Source organism: Neoarius graeffei, chromosome 13, assembly GCF_027579695.1.
Source record: "Neoarius graeffei isolate fNeoGra1 chromosome 13, fNeoGra1.pri, whole genome shotgun sequence".
In the NCBI taxonomy this organism is placed as follows: Eukaryota; Metazoa; Chordata; class Actinopteri; order Siluriformes; family Ariidae; genus Neoarius; species Neoarius graeffei.
In genome coordinates, this window is record NC_083581.1 from 56,576,039 (window position 1) to 56,598,308 (window position 22,270).

At 41.8% G+C, this 22,270-nt stretch overlaps 1 protein-coding gene across 4 annotated transcripts in view; it reads right to left on the minus strand.

Annotated features, from left to right (window-relative positions):
- Window positions 1-2,522: 2,522 nt before the first annotated feature.
- The window catches only part of hsd17b10 (hydroxysteroid (17-beta) dehydrogenase 10), a 37,266-nt gene continuing 17,518 nt past the window's right edge, over window positions 2,523-22,270 (minus strand). For 2 of the 4 annotated variants that reach the window (XM_060938094.1, XM_060938095.1), the window contains exon 6: window positions 18,859-19,432. In XM_060938094.1, the coding sequence (XP_060794077.1) occupies window positions 19,242-19,432 (191 nt within the window). In that variant the 3' untranslated portion in view covers window positions 18,859-19,241. Of the gene's footprint in view, window positions 2,662-4,410; window positions 4,541-18,858; window positions 19,433-22,270 lie in introns of those variants that run through there. The other 2 variants (XM_060938097.1, XM_060938096.1) reach the window with 2 other exon arrangements.

The following is a 22,270-nucleotide window of genomic DNA, read 5'->3' on the forward strand; positions in this document are numbered from 1 at the left end:
AGAGCCAGAAATCTTGCTTGTTTGTAGGTGACCAAATACTTATTTTACAGAGGAATTTACCAATTAATTCATTAAAAATCCTACAATGTGATTTCCTGGATTCTTTCCCCCCATTCTGTCTCTCATAGTTGAAGTGTACCTATGATGAAAATTATAGGCCTCTCTCATCTTTTTAAGTGGGAGAACTTGCACAATTGGTGGCTGACTAAATACTTTTTTGCCCCACTGTACAACATGTTAACTGGCCTGTCAGATCATAATATCACATTAATGGTACGGAAAATAACCAAAAAACTATTGAGAAATAGTACCAAAACAAATCAATACCATGAGAGAATCCCCAAAAATGAAATGGCCAATTTGGAAAATGCTATAAAACAAATAGACTGGTCTGACCTCATATCCAGTACTGACACTGAGCACAGCTGTAACACTTTCTTAACAACCATTAAGAAAGTAATATCCTCCTTTACCAGGAAGGTTAAATATAAACACAGGCAAAAGAACATCTTACCATGGCTTGATGATACTCTCTAGCAACAAATGAAAGAGCGAGATCTTTCTCTGAAGAAAGCACTTAAATCAGGGCATAGAAGTGACAGGCATATTTTCACAACCCTTCGAAACAAGGTTTTAAGGGGCATAAGAAAGGCTAAAGCAGATTTTTTTTATTCGAGTTATAAACCAGGCACAGGGTAATGGAAAACTTATCTGGAAAAATCTTAACAAATTAACTAATAGGAATAATGAACAGCGAACAACTGTATCTGAACTTGAGGTAAACGGTATAATGATCTAAGATGAAGGTATGATAGCAAGCACTTTTAATGATTTTTTTATAAACTCAGTTGAGGAGCTGGCCCAAGGCTTGCCAACCGGAACTACACCATATGTCCTTACTGATGACACAAAACCATCTTTTAGAATAATGGAGATATCTGAATTAGCAGTGAAAAGAATCATTGCATCTCTGAAAAATTCAAAAGCAAAGGATGCCTATGGCTTGGATACCACATTTCTAAAATCACATAAGGATGCTTTAGCTCGTCCCATTGCTCATATGATCAATCTTTCAGTTAAAAGTGGTGTATTTCCCAGTATCTGGAAAATAGCAGTCATAACTCCTGTCTATAAGTCTGGTGATAAAACATCTGTGTCAAATTACAGACCTATCAGCATCCTACCAGTGGTATCCAAGATGGCTGAGAGATGGGTAGCGGAACAGCTGACAGCATACCTAAATGTGGGCCATACCCCACTGCATCCAAAACAATTTGGATTTCGCACCAACCACTCCACAGAAACAGCTAATTGTTATTTTTTGGAAAGTGTTAAATCCCAATTAGATAAAGGTGGTGAAATAGACGCAGTGTTTTTAGATCTTAAAAAGGCTTTTGACACTGTGAACCATCAAACACTAATAGCAAAACTATCTTTTTTTAAATTTTTCAATAGATGCCATTAAATGGATGAGTTCTTATTTACTTAACAGGAAACAAAGTGTACTTATTGGCAATACTCATTCCACTTATCAAAACTGTAATATAGGAGTGCCACAGGGATCAGTGTTGGGACCTATCTTGTTTAGTCTGTACATTAATGATCTGCCATCAGTATGTCCATCTGTCAACATACAGATGTATGCTGATGACACAGTTCTTTATGTACATGCAAAAGACAAACAACAAGCTGCAAGCAAGTTAACTGCAGCCTTGGTCCATGTTTCTGAGTGGTTAAGAAACTCATGCTTACATTTAAACATAAATAAAACAGTTTGCATGTTCTTTTCACAGAAACATGTTAAGAAACATCAACCTGATGTTTTAATTGGTGGAGAAAAGCTCATGGTTGTATCTGATTTTAAATATCTTGGAATCATTTTAGACTCTAACCTAACGTTCAAAAAACATGTTCAAAAGGTGATCAACACCATTAAATTCAACCTGGCAAATTTTAGACACATACGACCATATTTAACAATAGAGGCAGCTAACCTCTTTATGCATGCCATGATCTTTTCTTACATTTCATATTGTTTCACAAGTTGGTCTCAAGCTAATAAGACAACTTTGAAACCAATAGAGGTCCTATATAAGCAAACTTTAAAAGTTCTTGACAAAAAAACAATCAGCCATCACCACTGTCATTGTTAAGAAGTACAATTTAATTTTGATAGTTTTTTACATTTTTTAGATGCTTGCCTAATTTTTAAGATATTACATGGGCATGCACCTCCCCCATTGAGTACATTTTTGAAGCAGATGGATGGTAGTGGCAGGATAACTAGGGCAACCACCCGAGGAGACTGTATGATACAACGCACATATAGTAAACTTGGGCATACAGTCTTCTCAGTAAGGGCCTCTAACTACTGGAATAGTCTTCCTTGTGAGGTAAGGGAAAGTTCAAATTATACAACTTTTAAAACCAGGCTTAAGAGATGGATCAAAATTAACCAGTGTAGTACGCTGAGCGGGTGGGTGGAGCACAGAAGTACGGCAGGCCAGAACTGAGTTTGCAAAAACTCTTTATTTTCAGATTTTCAGCTTCAAATACTACTCCCAGTCACACAAACACGCACACACACATCAGTTGCCGGGTAGGGGAGACAGCTCCCTTCCTCTGCGCTCTCTCTCTCTCTCCTTATATAGGGCGTGGTCACTAGGGAAGACACACAAACACAGATTAACCAACATCAGGTGCAGTGATTCTGCCACTTACCTTCCCTGACTCCGCCCTCCGGTCACAGACCGACGCTTGACCACGCCCCCGCTGCCACAACCAGTCTTATAACCATGAATAGCCCTCAGGTCACACATCACTCTTATACAAAATTACTCATTGTTGTGCTGGGTGCTTGTATTGTTTTTTGTTGTTGTTGTTGTTTTATGTTGCTGTACTGACCTGCCAAGGGACTACAGATGAAAATTAGCTAATTTGCTAACTCTGGCACATTTACATTTTTAATTCAGATGGAGATGTTGATTAATGTGCATTGTCCCTTTTAAATAAACAAAATAAATGAAAAAATAAACGAGAAAAAAATAATCCCAGGCTCACTTCATACTTGACCATGTTTGTGCTTTACTTCCTGTTCATTTGTCCTTATATGGGCTGCCAGTACAAGTGTACAATAATGCCGCTTTTCCACTACCAACGCGGCTGAGTTGGGCTGAGCCGTGCCATGCTGAGTCGAGCTGAGTGGGGCTGTTGGAGTTGCATTTCGACTACAACCGCGCTGAACCGTGCTGGCTGGAAGTGGGTGGACACATTGGGTGGAGTTAGCGAAAGTGGGTGGACGTCACGTGATGTCGTTAGGCGGCGCAAACAGTGACATCAGTGACCTTTTAAGCGGTAGTCTCATGACCCGGATAGTAAACAATAAACATGGAGGACATGGAGTCGTTAGTGTTGCTGGTCTTGGTGCTGTGGCTTGTTGTCACCGACAACGCCAACAGATACTGGCAAGAGTGTATAGATGAGGCGAGGCGCATAAGGCTTCAGAAATTCTCGTAATTCGTAATTCTTCTTCTTCCGGGTTTACGGTGTTTACAGATCCCAGCGTGCTTGCGGGGCTTGTGTGGGTATGTGAGGACAGTCCTCCTCACCAATCAGTGCACAGGGGAGTGTCTCCTCACGCCCCTAGCCCCACTCGGCTTGGTTTGGCTCACTTCAGCCCTACTCCAAAACCGTGCGAGTTTTGGGTGCTGAGTAGGGCTGAAGCAAGCTGAGTCGTGCTGCTCTGAGGTAGTCGAAACGCGAGCCGTGTCGGGCTGAAGTGAGCTGAAAAAGGGTAGTGGAAAAGGGCCATAATTAACAGAAAGGAAGAAACACATTTTCGCAGAGTTTCTTGTCCAGTGATTAGTCCATTGGTTTAAACAGTCGGACTGTGTTGAAATGGTTAAGAAGAAGAACTTTATTCATCACACGTACACTTGTGAAATTCCTCTCTGCATTTAACCCATCTGAAGCAGTAAACACACACATGAGCAATGAGCACACACACATACCCAGAGCAGTGGGCAGCCATGCTAACAGCACCCGGAGAGCAGGTGGGGGTTAGGTACCTCGCTCAAGGGCACCTCAGCCTAAGGCCGCCTCATGTTAACCTAACTACATGTCTTTGGACTGTGGGGGAAACTGGATCACCCAGAGGAAACCCACACAGACACACAAACGCCACACAGACACACAAACGCCACACAGAATGGCCCTCGTTGGCCGCTGGGCTCGAACCCAGAACCTTCTTGCTGTGAGGTGGCAGTGCAAACCACTACACCACCACTTGCCACCCTTAGTTGTAAATGTCAGAGCCCAGGACTGTCCCCAACACATTTTTATGCATTTACTTTAATGATAGTTAGCAAGGCATAAAGATATTTTTGCAAGTGTTCTTCAAAAATGACTTACAGAAACTTCCACAGTACTCTCCTTGGATTGTTGTCTGTTCATTCACAAGAGAGAGCCATGATTCCTGCCTGTATCCTGCTCACTGTATAACAATGCCATTGAGCATTTCTTCTCAAATAGGGTTCCATTTCTGAAAGTGAAAATATAATTTCTAAGCAGGATCTCAACACATTACCATGAATATCCATAATGCCACATTCCTAAATGTTTTAATTGATATGACATGAAGAACGTGGACGTCTCTTCAAGCCTGAAATAAGTATCTTTATACTAAATGCTACATCCAATCTGAATGAGATATTGACATATGATAATAAAAGGCAACTCGTTATAGAGGAACAATTCTTCATCAAATGTGTGTAAAGTATATTACTTATTAGGAAGAATATCTCATAAGTGAGTAAGCCACAAGATTCAGCCAGTGAGCAATAACATCAACGTGTGATAAAATATAATGTGCATAAACAAAAATCATTGACTGATTTGATTTCAGGTATAGATGATATTTATTTTATCCACATTCACTGGATATGAGCAATCGTGTGCTCTGATTGACTACTCTACTAGGATATCAGCTCATAAACCATGAGGAGAGAAAAACAAAATGGCGGAGCGTGTTGCTGAACCAACCGAAGGATGAAATAAAAACTCTACTCGAAAACAAAACCCCAAAAAATACAAAATAAGCAACAAAATGTGGAATAAAAGTATTTGATGGTAAGAATGTATCTTGTTTTATTTTTCAATAATTATTATTATAGCATTTTTCACAAATTGTTCCTGTCATTTCGTCGGTTTGTTTACATTCTAAGCGGAAATTATTTTGTCAGACATTTTTTATAATGTTTTTATTTATTGAGTTTGCAAAAAATAAAAATGCTCTGTTTCTCAAAATCCAGTGAATGTGGGGGCGTTGTGGCTCAGGTGGATAAGGTGCCATACCATAAATCCGGGGACCCGGGTTTGATTCTGGCCTGAGGTCATTTCCCAATCCCTCCCTGTCTCTCTCTCCCGCTCATTTCCTGTCTCTACACTGCCCTATCCAATAAAGGTGAAAAAAGCCCCCCCCAAAAAATCCAGTGAATGTGAATAGAATAAAACAGTTATTCCACTCAATCTTGTCGTACATGGCTTATAGCCACTATCAGCTCATGTATGACTCAATTTCGTGGAATAACTGCTAAATATTCTCACCTCAAAGCCTCTAAAATGCACACATGGCAGTGAGGACTAGTTGGGCGTTGTCCCTTATTACCTGTGTGCCTTTCGGAGAAAATCACTGCCAAAGAATTGTACAAATCCATTCCAGGATATGAAATGTAAAGGCCCGGTCCCACTGCACTTACGGATGCAAAGAGGATGTAAAACGTAAAAAAATCTTTGCCATCTGTTGGAAAACGCTATGCATCTGTTGTGTACTCATTGCATACATGCTTCATACGCTCTATCCATCGAGCATCTGTCCACTGTGATTTCATCCGCGCAAAAAGTTTTGAGCTGCACAAAACTTTTAGAACGGATGAACTTTCCGCCGTGTACGATGTAAATCCACGACATATACGAGCAACAAACGTTCTATGTCCGTTATCATCCGTTAAACGTCTGCTGTATCCTCTCTGCATCCTCTGGGCATCCTCGCAACTCACATCCGCTGCAGCTGAAAATGGAAAGAGGGAGGAAAGATAAGGTACATGAAACGTCTATTCATCGTTAGTAGCACGGAAATAGAAAGGATGTAAGCGTATGCATCTCGTATATAAAGTATTCAAAACGGACAAAGCGTTTATATCTGGGATGTATCTCGTATATTTAGGATGTCTGGAGTATGTCTAGAGTATGTAGAAGGACACCTAGCGCAGTGAACGGTCTGCATCCGATATACATCCGCGCAACATCCCCTTTGTTTCCGTTAGGCGTACGTGATGCATCCCCTTCATCCGCTATGCATCCGCTCTTTCTGCTATGCGTCCGCTTCTCAGTTATCACCGGTAACCCCTTCGGAGCTGTTATCCACTTCCATCCGCTTTCATCCGCTAGGCTTCCTATGAACATGCGTTTAACATCCCCGCTATATACTACCCACGACCGTTCTTTTCCGTTCTGTTTTCGCAAATTTTCGCCAATTTTGTCCATTTCTGGAGCGGATGAAAACGGATAGAGCCACCCCCGAAATTTTGCTCGTCCGCTGTGTCCTTTTTGCATACATTTTGTGTCCATCGGCCAGTGGGACCGGGCCTTAATGTTCATCTGGAACAAATGCAAGCTGTTATAAAAGATGACTGAAATGCTCCAGCCATATAACAGACATCTGTAATTTATATCTCATCTCATTATCTGTAGCCGCTTTATCCTTCTACAGGGTCGCAGGCAAGCTGGAGCCTATCCCAGCTGACTACGGGCGAAAGGCGGGGTACACCCTGGACAAGTCGCCAGGTCATCACAGGGCTGACACATAGACACAGACAACCATTCACACTCACATTCACACCTACGGTCAATTTAGAGTCACCAGTTAACCTAACCTGCATGTCTTTGGACTGTGGGGGAAACCGGAGCACCCGGAGGAAACCCACGCGGACACGGGGAGAACATGCAAACTCCACACAGAAAGGCCCTCGCCGGCCCCGGGGCTCGAACCCAGGACCTTCTTGCTGTGAGGCGACAGCGCTAACCACTACACCACCGTGCCGCCTGTAATTTATATATAAACATAAAATGCTGCTTCCTGTTGATATCCATTTCCCCACATTTCTCCAATTTCAGTTTTCAAGTTCATTGTATTTACAGTAAATTGTGCCTTTCAAAACACTCCTCATCAAAAAGCTGCTTTGCAGAAATCTGGGTTTGGGCCCCTTGAGCAAGCCAAAGTTGAAAGCAATGAGGGAAAACTCCAAAAATATAGAAAGAAACTTTCAGAGGAACTGAGTCTCAAAAAGAAGAATCCAGCTTCCTCTGGTAGACACCACATAGTGGAATTACAATAGGAGGAGTACAAAGATGAAGTGCAAGAGTGAGATTATCATAGGGATTCCAACTTAAATAACTATATTTAAACTATAAATGAATAAGAACTTGGAGTGCAAACTGAATAAACCATAACATAGCAGGTGGTGAAAAGAGTACAGAAGCATGCCTGTATGTGATGCAGTGCCGTCTAAGGGCCCGAAGATCACGGGCACCCAGTATGGTTTTCCGGCCTTGACCCTTACGCACAGAGATTCTTCCAGATTCTCTGAATCTTTTGATGATATTATGCACTGTAGATGATGATATGTTCAAACTCTTTGCAATTTTACACTGTTGAACTCATGTCATGTGACAACAATCTCCTGTATTCTCCATATGTCTGGACTATGGGGTAGGGTCAAAGAAAAACATCCAGGCCCGGCTAAATTTTGCAAAAAAATACATCAAGTCTTCCAAAAGCATGTGGGAAAATGTGTTATGGTCTGATGAAACCAAGGTTGAACTTTTTGTCCACAATTCCAAAAAGTATGTTTGGTGCAAAAATAACACTGTGCATCACCAAAAGAACACCATACCCACGGTGAAGCATGGTGGTGGCAGCATCATGTTTTGGGGTTGTTTTTCTTCAGCTGGAACAGGGGCTTTAGTCAAGGTGGAGGGAATTATGAACAGTTCTAAATACCAGTCAATTCTGGCCCAAAACCTTCAGGTGTCTGCTAGAAAGCTGAAGGTGAAGAGGAATTTCATCTTTCAGCATGACAATGACCCCAAAAAAGTTTTGGAATGGCCCAGCCAGAGCCCAGACCTAAATCCAATTGAAAATCTGTGGGGTGACCTGAAGAGGACTGTGCAAAAGAGATGCCCTCACAATCTGACAGATTTGGAGTGCTTTTTCAAGGAAGAGTGGGCAAATATTGCCAAGTCTAGATGTGGCAGGCTGATAGACTCTGACCCAAAAAGACTGAATGCTGTAATTAAATCAAAAGGTGTTTCAACAAAGTATTAGTTTAAGGGTGTGCACACTTATGCAACCAGCTTATTGTACATTTTTTTATTTTTTATGTTTTTCCCCCTAACAGATTTGTTTGTTTTTCAATTGAATTGTACAGGTTATAGGTCACATTAAAGGTGGGAAATTATATATCATGGTCTCATTTTTTTACATCAGAAAAACTTATCATTTTAACGGGGTGTGTACACTTTTTACATCCACTGCAACTAAGCCTTTTGCCAAGTTTGGTGAAATTCCTCCACAAATTGTGAGAGGAGTTGATTTCAGAAGAATGTACACCCTCATGAAACTGTCAAAGTACAAGTTATTTAATCAAGGGTCAAAACTCTGGTAAAATTTTCACAAACGAAATTAAATGTCAATATGCGTATTACTGTCATACAACAAGGCCTTTTGCCAAGCTTCGAGAAATTTGTCCAAAAATTGTGAGAGGAGTTGATGTCACAAGGCAAGCACACCTTCATGAAACTGTGAAAGTACAAGGTTGTTAATCAAGGGCCACAACTCTGGTTAAATGCGACCAAATTGAACGAAATAACAATATGGGTACTACTGAGATATAACACTGCCTTTTACCAAGTTTAGTGAAATTCCTCCAAAAATTGTGAGAGGAGTTGATTTCAGAAGGAAAACACACTCATGAAATTGTGAAATTATAATTTTGTTAATCAAGGGCTGTAACTTTGGTAAAATGTGACCCAATTTAACGAAATTACAATATGCTTATTACCGACATATAACAAAGAATCCTGCCAAGTTTTGTGAAATTCCTCCAAAAATTGTGAGAGGAGTTGATTTCAGAAGGTGAGCACCCTTCCTGGGACGGACGGACGGATATCGCCATGACATAATCCCACTTCGGCCCTTTCGGCCAGCAGGGGATTAAAAATTGAACTGCTTCAAATTGTTTTATTTATTTATAGCAATAACCTTCTCAATGATGAATAAGCGTGAAAAGGTTACTGTTGCCATAAAGTCGAATAAGTTGCGTGAATCAATCAATCAATCAATCAATCAATCAATCAATCAATCAATCAATCAATCAATCAATCTCCTTTATTTAACCAGGTAAAAGACTCATTGAGATTAAAATCTCTTTTCCAAGAGTGACCTGGCAAAGAGGGCAGCATGAACAATCCATCCATCCATCCATCCATCCATCCATCCATTATCTGTAGCCGCTTATCCTGTACAGGGTCGCAGGCAAGCTGGAGCCTATCCCAGCTGACTATGAGCGAGAGGCGGGGTACACCCTGGACAAGTCACCAGATCATTGCAGGGCTGACACAGAGACACAAACAACCATTCACACTCACATTCACACCTACGGTCAATTTAGAGCCACCAATTAGCCTAACCTGCATGTCTCTGGGGAAAACCGGAGCACCCGGAGGAAACCCACACAGACATGGGGGAGAACATACAAACTCCACACAGAAAGGCCCCCATCAGCCACTGGGCTCGAACCCAGAACCTTCTTGCTATGAGGTGACAGCGCTAATCACTACACCACCGTGCCGCCCAACATTACAGATGATTACAGGTAAAATAGTGTTCAGTTAAAATGCCATAAAAGCTCAAGGTTAAGAATTCAATTAAAAACATAAATCGAATTTTAAAAGCAAGTGCCTTGTACAAGAGAGGTATTTTCTCTATCTTTTAAAGTGGATTTAAATTCACCCGGGATCATCAGCTCTGACAGTTTCAAGTCCCTTTGTAAATTGTTCCAGGAGGAATGAGCAGCATATTTAAAAGCCTTTTTTCCTATGTCTGTTCTCACTCCAGGGACCAATATCTGTATTGTGTTATTAGAGCGCAGGGCATGTCGACTTTGTTTTAGACGCAAGTATAAAGAAAGATCAGGAGGAACTAGCCCAAGAACAGATTTATAAACAAACACCAGCCAGTGTGAAAGTCTGTGAACAGACAGAGATGGATGATTTGCTATATTATACAGAGTACAGTGATGTATAAGACTGCCACAGCCAGTGATAAAACATAAGGCACAGTGATAAATAGTGTCCAACTTCTTTAAGTACTGGTCAGGTGCATTTATAAAGAGTAGATCCCCATAGTCCAATAAGGGCAAAAAAAAAAAGAATGAATGAATGAATGACGCCAATACACTCCCATGTTAAAGAGCGTGCCCTTTTTGCCCCCAAATGACTCATATCTAACCAAAAAAAACCTTGCCTCTCTTGAACCCCAGGTCCCAGTGCACACCTCTCTTCCAGAGATCAGGCACAGTCTAAGCAGACGCAGAATCTAAAAAAGCAGCAGCAGCAGCATATATACATTCTTGAAAGATGAAATTTTACTAAGTAAAAGATCCGAATCATGGTGGTGCAGTGAGTAGCATGTCGTCTCACGCCTCCATGGTGCTTGGTTCTATCCTCATCCTTGGGTGGTACTGTCTGTGTGGACTTTCACGTGTTCTCCCTGTATTTATCTCATCTCATTATCTCTAGCCGCTTTATCCTTCTACAGGGTCGCAGGCAAGCTGGAGCCTATCCCAGCTGACTACGGGCGAAAGGCGGGGTACACCCTGGACAAGTCGCCAGGTCATCACAGGGCTGACACATAGACACAGACAACCATTCACACTCACATTCACACCTACGGTCAATTTAGAGTCACCAGTTAACTGTGGGGGAAACCGGAGCACCCGGAGGAAACCCACGCGGACACGGGGAGAACATGCAAACTCCACACAGAAAGGCCCTCGCCAGCCCCGGGGCTCGAACCCAGGACCTTCTTGCTGTGAGGCGACAGCGCTAACCACTACACCACCGTGCCGCCCCCCTGTATTTATATTCCATCAAATGTAAACATATGGGTTTCCTCATTCTGACAAAAAACATGCAGGTAAGCAGATTAGCTACACTAAAATGCCCCTATGAGTGAATGACTGTCCAAATGTTTGTGTGTATAATGCCATCTGATAGACTGGCATCCCACCCAGGATAAAGCTCCTGCCTTAAGCCCAGCATTGCTGGGATTGGCTCTGGATCCATTACGATACTGATTAAGACCAACATGAAGATGAATGACTAAAAGTTACAGAACAACACACAGTATTTGACAAGCTGAGATTCTGAAATGCCTCGATATACCGTAATTGCTTAACTAGAGCAGCACGCTGGTGTACCGGTTAGCACTGTCGCCTCACAGCAAGAAGGTTCTGGGTTTGAGCCCAGTGGCCAATGGGGCCTTTCTGTGTAGAGTTTGCATGTTCTCCCCGTGTCTGTGTGGGTTTCCTCTGGGTGCTCCGGTTTCCCCCACAGTCCAAAGACATGCAGGTTAGGCTAGTAGGTGGCTCTAAATTGACTGTAGGTGTGAATGGTTGTTTGTCTCTGTGTGTCAGCCCTGCAATGATCTAGTGATTTGTCCAGGGTGTACCCCGCCTCTCGCCCGTAGTCAGCTGGGATAGGCTCCAGCTTGCCCGCAACCCTGCACAGGATAAGTGGTTACAGATAATGGTGGATGAACATAGCACAATAATGAAGGAACCTGAGACAGCTTCCCGCCTTTCTTTCTTTATAACAGGACAACAACATTTTCCTACTTGATGTCTACAAACCCCCCCAGTATGGAATAGAGACTCTATCAAAGACTTGACTAATTACATTTAAATACATTTTGCTTCATTGTAAAAATGAGACTGTGTCCTAAACACTTACTGGAAGGTTATTTATTCAGTGGCTGGGAGGATCATAAATTGTGATGAGTACACTCAAATACGGGCGGCACGGTGGTGTAGTGGTTAGCGCTGTCGCCTCACAGCAAGAAGGTCCTGGGTTCGAGCCCCGGGGCTGGCGAGGGCCTTTCTGTGTGGAGTTTGCATGTTGTCCGCGTGGGTTTCCTCCGGGTGCTCCGGTTGCCCCCAAAGACATGCAGGTTAGGTTAACTGGTGACTCTAAATTGACCGTAGGTGTGAATGGTTGTCTGTGTCTATGTGTCAGCCCTGTGATGACCTGGCGACTTGTCCAGGGTGTACCCCGCCTTTCGCCCGTAGTCAGCTGGGATAGGCTCCAGCTTGCCTGCGACCCTGTAGAAGGATAAAGCGGCTAGAGATAATGAGATGAGATGAGATGACACTCAAATACTCTATAGCAAGCCCAATTTTATAGATTACTGGCAGTGATTAGTCCATCTATTATCCGTAAATGCCTATCTGGACAAGTCACCAGATCATTGCAGGGCTGACACATAGAGACAAACAACCGTTCACACTCACATTCACACCTACGGTCAGTTTAGAGCCACCAATTAGCCTAACCTGCATGTCTTTGGACTGTAGGAGAAACCAGAGCACCCGGAGGAAACCCACGCAGACACGGGGAGAACATGCAAACTCCACACAGAAAGGCCCCTGTTGCCCACTGGGCTCGAACCCAGGACCTTCTTGCTGTGAGGTGACAGTGCTAACCACTACACCACCGTGCCCCCCGCAGTTATTAGTGCAAAATTATATTGAAGTGTTGCGTAAAATATGGACTCCACATTCTGGACTAATTGGAACTTGTTTAGGTGATAAAGGTGTGAACTAGTTTCTGTGCATTATGGGAGGATTCGGACATTTTTATCAATATTTCTCAGATAGAGGGAGGTGGTCAGGTTTGTACATTGTAGAAGTTCCTGTTATTTTTGCTGTCTATTTTAGCTTGAATCTGAGCAGACACTATGGCCCTATATACACTTCAGAATTCATCCTGCTGCTTTTGTCAGCAGTCACGTCATCAATAAACACAAAGGAACCAGTTCCACTGGCAGTTCCACACGCCCATGCCATAAGATGAGGTGGAATTCTTCAGCTCACGAGCAGTTCCTTCCCTTCTCCATGATCTTTTCTTCCCATCATTCTGGTACAAGTTGATCTTTGTCTCATCTGTCTAGAGGACGTTATTCCAGAACTGTACAGGCTTTTAGAGATGTTTTTGGTGAACTCTAATCTGGTCTTCCTGTTTGTGAGTCTTGTCAGTGGTTTACATTTTGCAATAAACCCTCTGTATTTACTCTGGCCTTCTCTTTTCTTGATTGTTGAGTGTAACATGACATGACTACATCCTGGAAGGTGTTCATGGTCTGGCCAACTTTCCACAGCGTTTTTGGTCTTCCAGACCTTTTAGTGTTCCTGAGCTCACCAGTGTGTTCCTGCTTTCCACATTGCAAAAAATGATATCTTAGCAAGTGAAAATATCTTGAAAATAGCTGAAACGATCTAGCATTTCCTATTAGAAGAATACAAGACACCAATTCTGAGATTATTAAACCCGGTTCTAGATTGCAACCAACTTATTCTAAGATGTCTTATCAAGTAAAAACATCTGTCCATGCAGCAAGATAATTTCACTAGTATCAAGTAATTTTCTCCTCAAATTCAGTTTTCAATTTTTTTTTTTTGCAGTCTAAGACTGTACCAAAAAGGTGATTTGGCCACATCTAATGTTTTCGTTATCACTCTGATGAGTTTATTTTGATTTTTCAGCAGAATGGAGATGGCTTGCTTCGCTGGCAGTGACAGCTGTTGGAAATTCATACTGAGAGTTAACAGCAACAGATTCCAAATGAAAATGTCACACTTGAAATCAACGCTAGACCTTTTATCTGCTTACTTGGAAGTGAAATATGAGGAGAAACACACACAGCCATAGAATAGGCGAGAAGCCATTTGTCCAATTACTTTTAGTCTTTTAAAAAGGGGAGGACCAAATACAAAAAGCACTGCAGTTCCTACAGCCTTTGCCCTCCCTAGTTGGTAGCTGTCTTGTGATCGGGGACAGCTGCTTCATAGGTGGGAATTGGCTATGACTAAATTAGGGATAAAATGTGTGTGTGTGTGTGTGTGTGTGTGTGGTGGGGGGACTGTACAGAAAAAAAGAAAAAAGGTAGTTGATTTTTTATTCTTTACTTGTACGAATCACCTGGAAGACATGTAGAACATGATACCAAAAAGTGTCCTATGCCCTTAGGAATAATTTTTAATTAAGTTGCTGAGAAAACCATTTTGAAAACTGACTTCTGGTCCAGAATACTTGTTTGTGCTTGGATGCACTCCCTGTCACTCAGTTTATAGCAACACTATATGGGTCACGTGGGCGGCACAGTGGTGTAGTGTGTCGCCTCATGGCAAGAAGGTCCTGGGTTCGAGCCCAGTGGTTGATGGGGGGCCTTTCTGTGTGGAGTTTGCATGTTCTCCCCGTGTCTGCGTGGGTTTCCTCTGGGTGCTCCGGTTTCCCCCACAGTCCAAAGTCATGCAGTTTAGGTTAATTGGTGGCTCTAAATTGACCGTAGGTGTGAATGTGAGTGTGAATGGTTGTCTGTGTCTATGTGTCAGCCCTGCGATGACCTGACGACTTGTCCAGTGTGTACCCCACCTCTCGCCCGTAGTCAGCTGGGATAGGCTCCAGCTTGCCTGCGACCCTGCACAGGATAAGCGGTTATGGATAGTGGATGGATGGGTATATGGGCCACATAAGATCCTGAGCGGCGGAGCTGCATGGATATGGGCAGGAATCATTCAAATGTCAAATCCACCGAACCATTAGACTGAAGCCTGGTCTTGGGGGGAGGGACACCACAATAACTTACTCAATATTCACATAATTATGGACCTGAATGTATAAAGAAAAAAAGGATAATCAGATAAAGGTTTTTCATTTCTGCACTTCACAGGACCATGTTCTGAGAGAAGGACAACCACAATGCAGCAGCAGCTTTTTTTCCCCTCCAGATATCTGCATTGAATGAAAAACTACACACATTATCTGACATTTACAATAGGTTTGGAGTGTTTATCACTCCTTTATAAATGAACTTGAACAATAAATATGTTAATAATCATGTCTGTGCAATTTGAATGGAATTGATGCGCCAGTATTTGAAGCTAATTCAGTCTTATTGCATCTCTGTGTTCCATTTTGCGATTGCAGGATGACATTCTGAACCTTTTTTTTTTAAAGAAGACATCTGATTTATGCTCTCTCACTATAAACATGAGTGTTGTGGTATTTGAGAGCACAAATCAGTGGTCTCAGTCTTGTCATAAACTCGGCTGGAACTTTACTGTCTTGTATCGGTCTACAAAGCCTCGAAATATTTTTTCAGACACCGCCCAAGACCGTAACATCGTTTTCATGAACAAGTATTTCGTAATGTTTGTTATAGTACAAAATTTAAATATCTATCTATCTCTGCATGTGGAGCTATAGAGCATCTATAAATCTAATGTGACTATGTTTCAAAATACTTCGTCGTCTTCTGTTCAAAATAATACAGGACTTGTAACGCACAGCTGTCTTTGGTCTCAGAACATTGTATGAACAAAAACATATTCCAGTTTTTAATGCATGCTAAAGGTTGGCATGGTAGTGCAGTGGTTAGCACTCTGTCACCTCACAGCAAACAGGTTCGGGTTTCGAACCTGCTGCTCAACCAGGGCCTTTCTATGAGAAAATGTTCTCCTTGTGCCTGCGTGGGTTCCTCCTACAGTCCAAAGGCATGCAGATTACATCAACTGGCTACTCTAAAGTGTGAATGGCTGTCTGTTTTGGCCCTGCGATGGACTGGTGACCTGTCCAGGGTGTACCCTGCCTCTTACCCAGTGTCAGCTGGGATTGGCTCCAGCTCACGTGCAACCCACAATGGATAAGCAATATAGAAAAGAAAATGCATTCGTTCAGTCATTTATGTGCTTTAATCAAAGGAAATGTGCTTTGATTCACAAATCTTTACATGCTCTTGCATTTCTTTAAAAAAAAAAAGAATCGTTTGTATAATTAGGTCATTTATATCATTTACATCCTTAACCCCCAAAGCAATGATACTGTAGGGTTACACTGCAGCACCTGCTAGAACACTGGGCTATAATCAACATATCCTATGTACATACTAGTGCATCTCAAAAAATTAGAATACCATGAAAAAGTTCCTTTTTTCATAATTTAATTCAAAAAGGTAAACTTTCATATATTCTATATTCATTACATGTAAAGTGAAATATTTAAAGCCTTTTTTGTTTTAATTTTGATGATTATGGCTTCTAGCTCATGAAAATCAGAAATCCAGTATCTCAAATTATTAGAATATTCCCTAAGATCAATCAAAAAAAGGGTTTACAATACAGAAATGTCCAACTTCTGAAAAGTATATTCATTTATACACTCAATACTTGGTTGGAGCTCCTTTACCATGAATTACTGTATCAATGTGGTGTGGCATGGAGGTGATCAGTCTGTGGCACTACTGAGGTGTTATTGAAGCCCAGGTTACTTTGATAGTGGCCTTCAGCATATCTGTATTTTTGGGTTGGGTGTTTCTCATCTTCCTCTTGACAATACCCCATAGATTCTCTATGGGCTTCAGGTCAGGCAAGTTGGCTGGCCAATCAAACACAGTAATATCATGGTCAGCAAACCATTTGGTAGTAGTTTTGGCACTGTGGGTAGGTGCTAAGTCCTGCTGGAAAAGGAAATCAGCATCTCCAAAAAGCTCGTCAGCAGATGGAAGCATGAAGTGCTCTAAAATCTCCTGGTAGATGGCTGTGTTGACTTTGGACTTGATAAAATACAGTGGACCAACACCAGCAGATGACATGGCACCCCAAATCATCACAGACTGTGGAAACTTCACACTGGGCTTCAAACACCTTGGATTCTGTGCCTCTCCACTCTTCCTCCAGACTCTAGAACCGTGATTTCCAAATTAAATGCAAAATGTACTTTCATCTGAAAAGAGGACTTTGGACCACTGAGCAACAGTCCATTTCTTTCTCTCCTTAGCCCAGATAAGACACTTCTGACATTGTCTCTGGCTCAGGAGTAGCTTGATATTAGGAATGCGAAAGTTGTATCCCCTTTCTTGAAGATGTCTGTTCGTGATGGGTCTTGATACACTGACACCAGCCTCAGTCCACTCCTTGTGAAGCTCTCCCAAGTTCTTGAATCAACTTTTCTTGACAATCCTCTCAAGACTGTGGCCATCCCTGTTGCTTGTGCACCTTTTCCAGCCACCCTTTTCAGCAATGACCTTTTGTGGCTTACCCTCCTTGTGGAGGGCATCAGTGATCATCTTCTGGACAACAGTCAAGTCAGCAGTCTTCCCCGTGATTGTGGTTGTGCGTACTGAACTAGACCGAGAGATACACTGTGTTCATACTGTTTTACTCAAACTCGAAATGAAATATTCTAATATTTTGAGATGGGTTTTTTTATGTTTTTGTACTGTATGCCATACTGATTAAAATTAAAATAGAAAAATGCTTGAAACATTTTAGTTTATGTGTAATGAGTCTATAATATATAACATTTTCACTTTCTTAAATAACTGATGGAAAATATTGAACTTTTTCACAATATTCTAATTTTTTTAGATGCACTAGTATGTTCTGTGTACTAACTATACAAATGATAATACCAAAAGTAGATGCGTTATTTTAGTTACTACAAAAGAAATTTCAGGTCAGGTTAGGAAAACACTGCAATCAGCAAATGAACATATCTGAACACCTGGTCTTGGGCTTGACATGACTTGGCCATGTGTGGTGTTAGTCAGTCCACTGGCTACGATTTTGGTCTTGTTTCGATCTAGACTGAGATGGTTTTCAACCCAACACTTGGAACATTTTCAACGGCTTCAGCTTGAAATGACTTGTAAAGCATTTATGCTGGTTCACTGCTGCCCCCTGGTGATGATATTGCGATTTGCTGCCTCATTGTGGGAATTTAGAAACAAAATTCAATTAACCTTCTGAGGAACTGTGCTCAGATTTATAATTAAAGTCTCTCTTTAATAACTGAAACCGGTTATACTGTATAATTTAAAAATATGGCCTTAAACAGAGATCTGTATCATGTAACAGTTGTTTATTCAGGTAAAAGCGTTCACCCAAAGTAAGCCAGAAAATGGATCTTTCAGAGTTCAGCTGAAGATTATGCGCATATATGCATGCACACACTGGCCTCTTTATTGGAAACACCAGTACACCTGCTTATTCATTCATGCAATTCTGCAGGCGGAAATGTCTTCTTGATGAGAAAGGTTCGAAGAGAATGGCCAGACTCAAGCTAGCAGGAAGGCTACTGTAACTCAAATAAGCGGTATCTACAACTGTGCTGAGCAGAAAAGCAACTTGGAAAAAACACACACACGCACGCACACCACATAAAACTTTGACAGTTCAGCTACAACAGCAGAAGACCTCATCAGGATCCACGTCTGTCAACCAAAAATGGGGATCTGAGCCTACAATGGACTCCGACTCATAGAAATTGGATAGTTAAAGAGAAGAAAAAAGACCAGGAGACATTTTTCCAACCTTCAACTGTTTGCTCTAGAGATCACCGTCCACTGCAGCGATCAGTACATGAAAATCCTACAAAGATGTGAAACTTGACATTCAAATGTACTGTAGAATTCCTGTGTGTTACCTGTAGTGTCGTAAGGGAGCATAATTATAACACTTTCCCGGCTTTTCAGCAAGATGTTTTATTATTTGATTATTTGCAGTACACTCTGTTTATTCTGATCATAATCTCAATAATGCACTTTAGGCATTTCCCAGAACAGAATAAAGCCTGGTACTGGCCTGAAGAGTAAACGTCCTCACACAACCAGGTTTTTGGAAAATCAGAGCAGCATTCTAAAAAATATCTACAGATTTTCAATGATTTAAACATAAAAAAAAAAAAAAAGCAGCAGAACTTTAACTCAGGAAGTCCTGAGAAGTAAAACTGCAGTACACTGAAAGAGGAAATGCTCATCAGGCTCTGTTCCATTAACCCAGTTTCTTTTCCACACACAGACCGCAGGGTGCATTACTAAGTCTCTTCCCCTCTGTGAGGTTCTCTCCTTCTTAAGGCTGCATCCTGATGGCTCCATCCAGGCGAATCACCTCGCCATTGATCATAGGGTTTTCAGCAATGGCAGTCACGAGGTGAGCGAACTCAGCAGGGTCGCCCAGGCGCGAAGGGAAAGGCACCTGTCTTGCGAGAAAACCTTGCACTTTCTCAGGCAGACCAGCCAGCAGTGGCGTAGAGAACAAACCTGTGGTGTGGAGGAGTGATGGGACAATGTGTGAAGGGTACATGACGACGGCTGTGAAACATATTCATGACGTAAATAAAATCTGTTCAATTCAGAGGACACCACAGACTGAATGAATAAAGTCCACTTTGTACTCACTGGCACCTACAGCAGAATACCGAAAAAAAAAAGGTCACACTGTTGTAGCTATTCCAAAACTACACCTTGTTCAAGGCAAGAAACTGCAGGCAGGAAACAACCGTTTCAATCATCTTTTGGATTTTTGGATAAATTACATCTGTAACAGGTTTCTTTTAGTATTAAAATATTAAAATTCACTCACTCACAGTAACCAATTTTTCATGGTCAGGTTCACAGAGCCTCTCCTGGAAACTCTGTGAGTAATGTGGGAATACACCCTGGTGGATGCGACCCCACACTATCAGACAGCACACACATTTACGTTTATTTTTGCCAATCGACATACACGACCGTTCAAAAGTTTGGGGTCACTTTGAAATGTCCTTATTTTTGAAAGAAAAGCACTGTTCTTTTCAATGAAGATCACTTTAAACTAATCAGAAATCACATCACATCACATTATCTCTAGCCGCTTTATCCTTCTACAGGGTCGCAGGCAAGCTGGAGCCTATCCCAGCTGACTACGGGCGAAAGGCGGGGTACACCCTGGACAAGTCGCCAGGTCATCACAGGGCTGACATATAGACACAGACAACCATTCACACTCACATTCACACCTACGGTCAATTTAGAGTCACCAGTTAACCTAACCTGCATGTCTTTGGACTGTGGGGGAAACCGGAGCACCCGGAGGAAACCCACGCGGACACGGGGAGAACATGCAAACTCCACACAGAAAGGCCCTCGCCGGCCCCGGGGCTCGAACCCAGGACCTTCTTGCTGTGAGGCGACAGCGCTAACCACTACACCACCGTGCCGCCCTAATCAGAAATCCACTCTATACATTGCTAATGTGGTAAATGACTATTCTAGCTGCAAATGTCTGGTTTTTGGTGCAATATCTCCATAGGTGTATAGAGGCCCATTTCCAGCAACTCTCACTCCAGTGTTCTAATGGTACAATGTGTTTGCTCATTGCCTCAGAAGGCTAATGGATGATTAGAAAACCCTTGTACAATCATGTTAGCACAGCTGAAAACAGTTTAGCTCTTTAGAGAAGCTATAAAACTGACCTTCCTTTGAGCAGATTGAGTTTCTGGAGCATCACATTTGTGGGGTCGATTAAATGCTCAAAATGGCCAGAAAAATGTCTTGACTATATTTTCTATTCATTTTACAACTTATGGTGGTAAATAAAAGTGTGACTTTTCATGGAAAACACAAAATTGTCTGGGTGACCCCAAACTTTTGAACGGTAGTGTACTGCCGTGTTTCATGTTTGTAAGGTAGGAGAAAAGCAGAAAACCTGAAGGAAACCCATGCGGGCACGCAGAGCACATACACTAAAACCCACACAAACAGGAACCTGAGGTCAGAAATCAAACCGTCAAACCGTGGACCCTGGAGCTGTGAGGCAGCAATGTTAGTGACCAGCACACTATCAGAAACAGCAACTCTGTAGAAGGCATAAGCTTCTTCCTTCCATCATATATCCCTGAAAAGCTTGTTTCCTGATATACAGTACCAGTCAAAAGTTTGTACACCCCTACTCATTCATAGCTTTTTCTGTATTATGACTATTTTCTACATTGTAGAACAATACTGAAGACATCAAAACTATGAAATGACATATGGAACATAGATGGAATTATGTGGTAAACAAAAAAAAAGTGTTTAAAATTAAACAAAATGTGTTTCATATTGTAGATTGTAGGTGTGTCCAAACTTTTGACTGGTACTGGACTGTATGTCAATTCACATGTCCTTATGATCTACAAGTCAATTTTATGAACCTTATAAATGATGAGTGCAAACATATTAAAGCACTTATTTCTACAGTTGTGGTCAGAAGTTTACATACAGTGGCATGAATGTCATCTTGGATATGAATGTCATGGGAATATTTGGGCTTTCAGTAATTTCTTTGAACTGTTCTTTTTCTGTGGCAGAATGATTGTACAGCAGACATCTTTAATTAAAAAAAAATCCCACTAGAATTTGGTGCACAAGTTTTAATTTTCTTTGGGTTTTCTGAAATCAACACAGGGTCAAAATTATACATACAGGGTCTAAAATTTACATACGCTCACTTAGATTATTAATTCAGAGGCTGAGGTCTCTTAACTTCCTGTTAGTGATCATGATTGACTACAGCTGATAGCTTCTCTGTGCCTTCATAAAAAGGGTTTGTTTACAGCACTTACTGGATTGACCAACACAGTAAAATGGGAAAGTCCAAGGAGCTCAGTGCAGATCTGAGAAAGAGGATCGCAGATATACATACACAACTCTGGAATGTCTCTTGGAGCCATTTCTAAACAACTGCAAATTCCAAGATCAGTTCAAACAACTGTATCCAAGTTATTGTGAGGTGTAGTCACTTTGCCAAGCCACTTTGCTTCAAGAAAACCCAAACTATCACTCACAGCTGAAAGGAAATTCGTTTGGATTGTCAGGAACAACCTGGGAACCACCATCCATGAACTGGAAGCTGATGGATCACTGTCTACAGTTCAGATCACCATGGACTAAGAGGCTGCTATCCAAGAAATAACCCCCTGCTCCAAAACTGACACCTTCAAGCTTAACTAAAGTTTGAAACTGACCACACGGACAAAGAAAAAGCCTTCTGGAGGATAGCTGTATGGTCAGATGAGACAAAGATTGAGTTGTTTGGCCACAATGACCATCATGTACAGAGGAACACTGTACCAGCTG